The 10880-nt window shown below is 47.4% G+C and overlaps 1 protein-coding gene across 1 annotated transcript in view; it reads right to left on the bottom strand.

Annotated features, from left to right (window-relative positions):
- Positions 1–231: 231 nt before the first annotated feature.
- The window catches only part of ASPNAT (aspartate N-acetyltransferase), a 32144-nt gene continuing 21495 nt past the window's right edge, over positions 232–10880 (bottom strand). The window contains exon 3 of the mRNA XM_014895178.2: positions 232–7601. Within this exon, the coding sequence (XP_014750664.1) occupies positions 7234–7601 (368 nt within the window). The 3' untranslated portion in view covers positions 232–7233. The remainder of the gene's footprint in view (positions 7602–10880) is intronic.

Here is a 10880-nt window from a genome sequence, read left to right as displayed (position 1 = left end):
GACAGCTGGGTCCCATGGCAGGGCTGTCTCCAGTTACTGTGTGCACCTTCTGAACGTGGCGGTGAGAGCTGGAATAGCATGGAAATACAATCTAAGGACTAGAATGAGGCACAGAAAGATATCTCTGTTATCAGCAGAAGCAGGAATGAGTGGTGTTTGCCCATGCTGGAGCTGGGGAGCTGGAAAAGATGCAGGCACCATCTGCACATCAGTAACTTGACAGCAATACAGTTTAGGAAAAAACTGACATAAGTTTTAGATTTTATTCATTCGTACATTATTTACAGCAGTTGCTTTCATATTACAATTCTCTTTCATCTTTTCAGTTTTCACTTATAAAAAATTAACCAAATAAACCTTATATAACCAAATTTATCACAGCAGGTCTGGTTAATTTTCACAGTTACAGCGGCCATCAGGAACAGAACTTAAGTACCTACAAGTCATTTGTGCAGAGCACCTGGCCTGCCCCTGCCTGAGGACACCCTGCTGTCCCTCGAGAGCTGGCTGGCTCCCGGGGCTCTGCAGGGGGACAGACTGAGCTCACTGCTTCGGGGTCAGCTTTGGAGGCTGGAGATCAAAGCCTAAAGCACACCAAGGGATAACTTGCACACATCTTAACACCTGCCACGCCAGGGGAACGGTTTGCATTGCTACCTTGATGGTATGCAAACAGCTTTCCAACAGAGCTGACTCCTGCTTCCCTCCACAGAAAATAGAGTAATTGATTGTTTTCTGCCATTGCTGAGCCCCAGAAGTGCAATAGCAGAGTATGCTGGGGTACAAGACTGTGGCAATAAGTGTTTACCTTCCTCTGTGTGACTCTGACAGCTCTTCCTTGTGTCTGTCTCTCCCACCAGGAATGGTATTTGCAATAACTCACCCTTAACTGTAGTGAAAAACTTGCACTGCATAAGGGCTCACAATGACTCAGCTCTAGGGACCCCACACGGGCAGGTTCTCTGCCAAGGTGACATCCAGTTCCAGAGACTGATGGCCTTCCCTAGTACTTAATCCTGCTCCCCAGGTGCAGCAGCACCCTTTAGGAACACACTGCTGCCAGCGTGCTCCTAACAGCATCATCTTCATTAACTATCTCCCTGGGCTCTCCCCCACGTGCTCTTTTCTTTACAGTGGTAATTATTGCTGTTTTAGAATATATTCGTTTTTCTTTGAGGACTTGCAGCCACTTCCCGTTACAAAGTACAGTACATACTATGCTGAACATAGAAAACACAAGACTCATTTCACATTGGTCTTGTACAACGGTGAGGAGATGCAGAGTAAGAGGCTGTTTGAGGGAATCCAAGTTTCTATTTAGGCGTGAGTGAGTAAGCCACTGCCTTAAACATGAGCAGTTCTGGGAAGCAAATTAGCCTGTTTGTTTGTTGGTTTTTTTAAACTGACATTGGACATTTTCCAAATGCATACCACACATCTGCTTAACACTACCAAAAATATTATTTTTTTTCCTTTACTGCATTTGTCTCAAGAAGACTTTTGCTTTAATAAAATAACACAAGCACACAAACTGCTTAAAGCTAACAGCCCAGCACAATCATAAGTACAACTCACAAAGCAACTGATGCTTTGTTAAACCTAATTACATTAAAAAAATCAAATATACATATTACAAGGCAAAAGGATTAAGCTTTGGAGGAAAAGAAATTGGAAACAATATTAGCTGTAAGTTCATTACACTTACATAGCAGTAGCTGCTTCTGCATTCAAACGTGTTACTTGTAAATAAATTTACAGTTGCATTATGTATTTGTTATGCTCTTGGTCTCACTAGGTCTGTCTTCTACTATTTAGATGTTAAAAGCATGTTCTCTCCTACAGGTGACCATTGTGCAATACAAAGACAGCACTGAACAGCAATTCTAACTGTGATCAGACTCCAAATGCTGACTTGGAGCTGGTTATTTTAAACAATACTGTGTTTTGACTAAATTTTCTATTGTTCAAATTAATCTCCTGATTTATTTTTTATGAAAGGTACTCCCGAGCACCATTCAGGTTTTGGTGGGAGATAAGCATAAACTCTGTTGCATAGTCTCTATAACTGAGGTATGCAAGAGCACACCAATTTTTCCTCAAGATTCTATGTGGATCTATTTTGAGAGAGAAAAAAGAAAATTTTCCTTTTGCATTTTAAAGCTTATTTAACACTTAGCATTACTTAATTTTCTTTATGTGGTATAGTATATTCCACTGCAAGACTCCAGTTAGTGTCGAATTAAAATGCCTTTATTAAGCTTTAAGTAGAGTGCATAACAAGAGCATCACACCAGCACTAATGAAACACAGCCCCAGCAAACCTGAAATGAGATTGTTATTCAGAGGTAACCAGAGCTGGTTCCTGCCTTTGTGTGTTTGCAAATTTGGAAATCCCTGCAGTCAGTTTCAATCCATTTGCACCTCAGCCAGCAAATCTGGCAAATTAAAAGACAGCAGACCTGCATCACATATGGGTGTGGATCAGTGAGCAACAGCAGCAGCAAGGACTGGGACAAGGTTCTGCAAAACCACAGTTCCCTTGGGAATTCTGACCATGGGACTTTCTGTTCTTCCAGCTGGCCACAGCAAGTGCAGGGCCCCAGACACCTCTGGCACCAAACACTTTCTGTTCCTGCTGCAGGTGTGCAGCACCAGAATCTCACAGGCTCATCCCAACCCAAACAGCCACGGCTGACCCTTAGTCCTGCTTCTCTTACCCAGGGACTATTAAATTCTGACATCATGACCTAAAGAATCACCCTCATTTCCCATGGGGAGGAACGCAGGGGTAAAACCACCCCAGGTCCCAGCCCCAGGGACAGATGTCCCCAGGGTCATTTGCCCCCTGCATTTGCTGAAAGGTATTTCTGAAATGAGTCCTGCAGGCTGTACCTATGCACAGGACCAAGAAGCAGGATCACTTCTGGAGAAAGGTAAAGGCTTTCTCAGAGACAGCATCCCACCTGGGGACGGAGGGGAGGGAAAAGAACAGCTTTCCACTGATGGCAATGCCCTGGACTTTTCTGCATCTCCCAGCAGAGACACAGTTGCCATTCCTAAACATCCTGCAGATGCTGTCTGCTTCACAGAGGGAAAACACAGCATGAATTTACAACAAATACAAATTTAAGGGTTTCAAGTTATATTAGGAACCACTTTCTTTGTTGGCTTGATTGTTTAACATTATCAGCCTGGATCTGTTCAGGGGCCAAGCTTCCCAGAGAGCTTATTGCCAAATATGACATGTACTTGAGATGCCAGTTTGCTCAGGGTGTGGAGGGAATTCCCACTCACTCCAAAGAGAATGGCCCAGGCTGTGCTGGAGGGCTGGGCCAATCCCAAGGCTGTGGACCTCAGCCACAGTAGGGAAAATTTTCCTTTCTTGGTTTTTTTTTTTTGTTTGTTTGTTTGTTTGTTTGTTACTTTTGGACATGGCACCTAGTGCTTTCCTCAGGGAGCAAGGGCTTTGTCCCAAGCCCCTCTTAGCAAAGGACACTTGAGCAGTGTCTAGTGCACAGGGATTGGCACAAAAAAGCCCCACTCCAAGGAGAGAGCAGCCAGGTGAGGAAACTGCATCTCTGTAGGCAGCATGAGGGCAGGGGGCTGTGACAGCCCACCTGCACTGCAAAGTAAGAGTGGTTGTGAGAGGTGCCTTCACATCTCTAATACATCCTCCACCTGAATCTGAACTGGTCTTACTTAACCACCACATTTACCTTGGGCTCAAACCCACTCTTCCTCACACTCCTGCCAATGTTGTCCTTGGAAAGAGAAACCCCCAAATAAATCAGGAAAATCCCCTCTCATCTCACACTGATGTGTCTGTTGGAATCAAGACTCAAGGACTGGCAGTAGGTCCAGATGACCACCTCTTCTGGGACCAATCCCACAGCCACCTTGTGCTGCTCCTCACCCACCCAGCCACTGAACTGGGCTGGGGAGAGCCAGGAGATGATGCTCAGGCCCAGAGGAAGGGCTGTGCTGATCTTTTCCAAGCACTTTGTTTAAACCAGTGCACCACGAAAGATGCAGAGTGGAGGGCTGGATCTGCCAAAGGCAGTTCGACCTCAATGTGTCACCCTGTGAGCTACACTATGGTCTGCCCACACACTTCCCTGGCAGCAGGTGAACCTGGCAGGGTCCAGAACCAGCACCCCTGACCCCTGAGCTATTGCATTTAGGGAAACTTCCCATGAATGCAGACAAAACAACAGTATCATGTGGTGCTTTTAAGCCCAACCTTGGCAGCTCTGGGTGGAAGAGCAGCATCAAGGCAGGAGTGTGTGCACCCCTGTCCCACTGCTGCTACCAGGGATGCAGCTCTGGCAGCCTGCACATCTTCCAAGGAGAGCAGATCCCAGCCTATTTGGCAGCCAGCCCTTTCCTTCAGAAACAAGCTGTCCTGGCTGGAGAGCTGGGAGCAACCAGCTGGATTTCTTCCAAAAAGCTCGGTCACAAAGCAACTGGCAGAAGCATTAAGGGAATAAATTTTCTTGGCAGCTACTGGCCAAGTGGCAACAACTCAATCCTTATCAGTGCATTTCCGTGTGCTGGGGAGGAATGCAGACAGCACCCCCAAAACCACACCGTTCCAAAGCACCTCTTCCCCAGGAAACTCAACAGGTACTACGATCAGCTACTGTAATATCATCAGTTAAAGTTTACACGTTTTAGAAGAAAATACTGGTAAACCTGATGGTACTTCTGTGTCTGTGGGATCTGGTGGGATTTATTCCAGGTTTAGATTTTCTGACAGGATGTGGAGTTTTATTTCAAAGGCACAGGTATCAAATAAAACCAGCAACATTAGTTTAATTAAATAGCCTAATAAAAAAAGTTAATGCTCAATTTAGACTTTACATATTCCTCCCTTATTAAGAGACCAGTTTTTGCTTTTTGTTTTATTTTACCCCTCTGGAAAGGTTTAGTGCAGTGATTATATAGCAACAGAAAAATAAACTAAAAAAGGCACAAACTTTTGTGTTTTTTCTTTCAACTTTTGCTAACACTTTATATTTGTCTGTTTTACTTCGGTTAATAAATCACTGAATGCAGCAAGAAAATATTCTGCCAATTTCTGTACACTATACAAGAACCCCTACCAACAGTACATTATTTCAGCTTCAGGAGAAATGTACAGCATAGAAAGACTTTTAAAAATATAGTGCCCCATACAGAAATTTTGTTAATTAAACTCATGGTCTCTTGCTACAGTGTCCTTCACCATTCTCATTACCCCCTTATTGCTGGGACACACGCTGGGACTCTGCCCCTCCGACTCCTCACAGGCTGAACTGAGCCCAAGCCAAGCACTGAAAGGGCAACTGGGGTTGTGCCAAATGGCTCCTGCATCCCAGCATCAGTGCATGGCCCTGCAGGGATGGGCTGAGCCCTCTCCCCTCTGCTCTCCATCAGCATCGCTGGCCACATCTCAGTGCTGGGAAAGCTTCTGGCTGGAGAGGAAAGGGCAGCTCCTGGGAGGAGTGGGACAGACAGCACCCCCTGTCCAAGGTCTGTGCTGTCTGTTCCCTGACCTGCCCCAGGGCTCCTGTCCTCTCCCCACACCCCAAGGCTCCTTCCCTCTGTGGCTCTCCTGCCGACTCTTCCATGAGCAAGCGTGGCTAACACATGCTCTACCCCTTCACCAACTTCATTGCGATGAGGTGGGGGGGTTTCCACCCTCACCACACACATAATACTTTGTAAAATAATAATTGTTTTTCCCAGTAAGTAAAGGGGTTCTCTTTTAAATGTATTAGCAGAGCCAAACCCCTCTACCTACCCAAAATTAAGTGCAGCCAGAAATGGTTTTCTGTAATACCTCTGATACCACGCTTTAAAAATTAAAACCTACCAGTCTTCTTTTTCCCCAAGATGTAATTCATGCAAAGTTGCTATTTGTTTAAATAAGTTATAAAAGTTGATATCTCAGGCTAGAAGAAGCTGTAGTCTTGGTTATTCTTTAGTTGGCAGGCACTGTACATACATACCAGGTACAGACACATGCCGAATCTGCCTTGCATTGCTTTTTGCATTGTACAATTCACAAATCTGACATCATTAAAGCAGTTAATTACCTTTGATGGAAGGCTGCAGTGAGGCCATCTACATTTATCAAACAAGCAGCTGGTTAAGATAATAAGTACGCTCCCCCCACCCCGGCGCTCCCCAAAATGCTATTATCTGTCACTCGTTGCTTCTCTGAAGTGGTGAGATTTGGTGCGCACATTAATGTGCAAATGTGTTGCCATAGGAACTGCAGCCTCCATTACGCCTCAACGACACCATTCAGCAAAAGCCAAAACTAAAATAACAACAACAACAAAAAAATAACCCTTAAAAATAAGATGAAAACAAACAAAAACCCCCAAAAGGCAGCAAAGAGAAAGTCCAACGCACATGCGGAGTCTGGCCCAGGACTGCAGGTTACGCGTGGCTACGGAACAGCGCAGGAGATACTTAGGTTTGATCTTAACTTCACACTATGGTACAATGGGGCTCAGTTCAGCCGGTCCGAGTCTGTGCTGGCTTAGGAAGGAGGGGGAGGTGGAGCGGAGTCGTGGTTACCGGATGCACCCGGGGTCTCTCAGACATTTGGCAGAATGAGGCACATCCAAAAAAAGTGCAACACCAGTGCCGTGGTGGCAGTGCGATGTGTTTGAGTGCGTGTACGCGCTTTCCTCTTCATGCATTGTAGCAAGCGGGTTGGGGCGGGGGGCAGGGTGCACTCCCCACCTTTTCTCTGAAAACTATTAACCAGTAGATTATGGTAAGAGGAATGCATATTCTACTTACTGGTGCGTGAAATACTGAAAACTGCATTCAAGTAATATTTCTGCACTATTATGAATGCATCACTATGTTATCTTACACCTGGAGAAGGAGAGGACTATGTACACCAGAGCAGTTGTACTATTTTGCAGTAAGTTTCTGTGCTTTACGGAGGTACCTGGGAAGGAGAGGCCGCTGCTCCGCCCCGCCCTGCTGGGTTGCAGGACTCCCAGCACCACCACCTACAGCATGCGAGGAAGGGGCGCTGCTCGGCCGGCCCATCGAGCGGAATGGAGCCAACCAAAACGTGACGTGAGGGTACAAAAACTCTAACCCAAAATTGGCAAATCAATGGTGATGAGAAATAGAAGGGTAATTTATTATTTTTGAAGGGGGAGGAAGGGGAATTTTTTTTTTTTTTGTGGTTTTTTTTTGTTTTGTTTTGGTTGGCGGGGGGTGTTTTTATTCTTCCCGCAGCTGCAGGCGGTAGCGGTGGTAGCGGACCTGGAAAAACATTCTCTCCAGTAAGGAGCGTGTCATCCCTGGCAGGGCATAATGTTCGACGACACCCACGTGCTTGAAGCCCAAGGACTCGTAGAGCTTGTGGGCTGCCATCTTCACGGCCGTGGTTCCCAGCACGACGGAGGAGTAGTTGTTGAGCATGGCGAACTCCAGCACTTTGCGGCCCAGGGCCTTGGCGATCCCTTTGCCGCGGTAGTTGGAGTCGACGGACATGCGCCGCAGCTCCACCGTGTTGTCTTCCTCGTTGCCCCGCGCTGCCACGATCCCCACCACGTTGCCGTCCAGGACGGCAACCCAGAAGCAGGAGCCTGTGGGAGACAAAGCAGCACATGTAGTCACTGGCCACCCCGATGGACGAGTGCCCATTGCCAAACACACATCTGGGAGCAGGGCCTGGCGTCCAAAACCACGTCACACGTGGGGACCAATGAGACCAATGACCTCCATAAATAAGGACCAAACACTCTTTTTCCTGACAGTGCAAAGGAAATGTTGTTTACCCAAGGAAAACACACGGGGACTACAGTCTTCTGTCAGGGAGTTGTAGAAAGTGAGAAGGTCTCCCATGAGCCTCCTTTTCTCCAGCCTAAACAGCCCCAGCTCCCTCAGCTGCTCCTCACACAACTTGTGCTCCAGACTCTTCACCAGCCTTGTTGCCCTTCTCTGAACATGCTCCAACATCTCAGCATCCTTCCTAAGTTGAGGGGCCCAGAACTGGACACAGTACTCAAGGTGAGGCCTGACCAGTTGCTTAATTATCACTCAATAAAGCCACTGTTCAATACAGCAGCCAACCATGGGCACTGAGAGATCTCTTGCCCAGATGAAAAACATTGACTTTCAGTGCTCTGGAGCAATATGTCTTCATCCAGAAAAGACCCCATGACAGGAGAAACCCTTGGTGCAGGCAACGGCCTTCTTCCCTGCTGTAAGCAGAAGAAAACCTGAATTGGGCAGCAACTCCATCTTCTGCACCAACCCTGCCAACTGCTCCAACCCAAATGCATGGCACATCTCTGTAAAACCAGAGTTACACAACCCAGGGGGAAAGGACCACCCCTCCTGAAAAACCAGGGGAAACATGAGTACAACAACTCATTGTACTTTGTCACCGGAGCAGAGCAAAGCATGGGGTGGTGGGAGGTGCCTTTGCAGCTGCTGCAGGAAAAATTCACCTTGTGACTCCATGAGACCATCTGAAAGAGATGCCCAAGGTCTTCCCTGCTTCCCTGTGGCACAGCTCAGCTTCCAAGGAAAAGCTGGCTATAAACAAGGAGTGGGGAACCAGCCCAGGCTCATCCCTACATTCAGAGGAATGTGCAGCTCCAGTGACGCTCACTCTTGTTCCCACTGTGAGCAAGTCATCATGCTGCTGCTATCTAGGTCAACAGCTAATTTTTAAAACACCAGGGCCCATCTTGACCCATTTATCATGAGCATGAAGATGTCTCTGCTCTGCTGCTGCGTTGACAGTGTGGCTTGTTCCCCGGCACTCACTTGGATCTCAGAATGTGATTTATTCAGACACGACCCCAGATGAACACCTACAAGCACTGAAATCAAGCAGCCACCCTCCCTCTGCATACAAATTGCTGGGCAGAGAGCTCACTGCTGGTTTTAAAGTGCTCATCACGTGGTGGCTGAGCCCAATTCATTTCCCAGCCCATCCATCACACCTCTGGCGAGCACACCAAACATAAGGGTGATCCCCACCCTACATGCATGGCCACCACTCCCGTGGTGTAGATCCAAAAAGGAGTTTCAGGAATTTCCCCATGCTTGGGGAGCAGGGGTGGGATGCTTCCCTGGGGCCCCAGGCCTGGGGCAGCCCTCAGAAGTGCCATAAAGCAGCCTTCAAACTGGTGGCACAGCCATCACATCCCCCTCATCCAGCCTCATCCACAGCAATTCCTCCTGGAGCTGCTTCTTCAGCAAGTCTGCCTCATTTCCCCTCAAACCAGAGAAACAACCTAGGTTCCTCTCAACCCGAGGTTACACAATTGCTTCCACGGCTGCTTCCCACTTTTATTCCTTATTTTCTCTTCTTAGCAAGCACCTCTTCTCTGTGCCCAGCAAACCTGAGAAGCTGCTAAAGCTCGCTCAGCAACACTTCCCACATTTGTAAAATGGCACGTTTCTGGTACTTTGAGGTATTCTGAATATTTAAAACCCAAATCTGGACATACCTGCTAGTGCAGAGTCACCAAACCCTTCACATTCTCAGCCTTTCTGATCACCCTCTCCATACTCCCACACCTGTCCATCCCAGCAGGGACAGGACCTGGTTGCAAGCAGCATGACAGCAAACCTGCACTCCTTGTTAGTTTTTACTTACAATTTTAAAGCTTAATTATAATGATTTTGAGTTCAACACGAAAAGAAATAGTATCTGGCACATCTCCCAGTGTGTGTTGTGCACACAACACTTATAATTAGCCACAGACAGGACACATCTGCTCAAACAATGTGAGTTGTATTCAGCTCCCCTTTACACCAGTGCCATCAGTCCCCAGGACTTCTACCCTGCTGTCCTCCTCATGCCTATATCTGCTCCAAGGATCACCAGCATCAGTTCCTTCAGTCTGCTAAAGACACCTCAAGTTCCCAAAGGTGGTTACAAGCCCAGGAACAGCCTTTCCCATGGGGTTGTCAAATCCCTCCTCCAGGAGCTGTGTTCCATTCAGATGGGGACTTGCCACTGAAAGCTGTCTTGGGATCACACCACATGCTGCCGACCTTGGGCTGGGACTTCCTCTCCTCTGGGAAAACCCTCCAGTTTCACAGCAAGAACGCTGAAGGTCCTCACATTGCTTTTCATCCAGACTCAACTACGTGTCCTCTAAAGGTCCTTTCCAACCCAAACTATCCTATCCTGTGATTCTACGTTTTCCACAATGCCAGCCAGCTGCAGCTCCTCACCATATCCACTCTTCCAGCAGCACTTAATTCTGGAGGAGTGTGGAAGCACTCTGGAAAAACCACTTTGCCCTGCCACACCCCAAGGCTGGGAGAGGGTCTCCTCCTCACCTTTTCTGGACTGAGGATATCAACTCAGAGCATGGCTTGTTTTTGCACTTTTTCATACCTAGGATGAAACAAAACTAACTTCATCTCAGCTGTCAGTAATGAGCAGCAGCCTTGTTTGCAGCACTATTATTAGCAAGAGCTGACGTTTTACTCTCTCACATGCTATCTGAAAATAATCACTGCTGCAAAGATAAACACAGACCCTGACAGCTACAACTCTCCCTGCCCTTCCAGATACTCATCTCATGGCAGCACCTCTGTTGTCTTTGCCCTCACCTGCCTCCATCTTCTGCCAACCCATCACTGTGGTCATCCAAAGCCCTTCCAGCTCACTCCAGGATCTGTTCTTCATGGACATCTTGCATTTACCCACAGATGCCTGGGAACACTTTCCAGAGGCTCTAGCTGCTCCCAGCCAAACACCAAGCACTCTCCCCTGCCTCCTTCTGGGTTGCCAAAAGCAAAAGGGAGGAGAAGCAGCCATGGAAAACCTACCACCACATTCCTTAGCTCTCTCCACTTCCTCAGCTTGCTGCCTCACCACATAGTCTTGACATCAG

This window comes from Sturnus vulgaris, chromosome 4, assembly GCF_052056855.1.
Source record: "Sturnus vulgaris isolate bStuVul1 chromosome 4, bStuVul1.hap1, whole genome shotgun sequence".
Classification (NCBI taxonomy): domain Eukaryota; kingdom Metazoa; phylum Chordata; class Aves; order Passeriformes; family Sturnidae; genus Sturnus; species Sturnus vulgaris.
The sequence above is the reverse complement of the archived record's forward strand: the minus strand, read 5'-3'. Positions and strand labels throughout refer to the sequence as shown.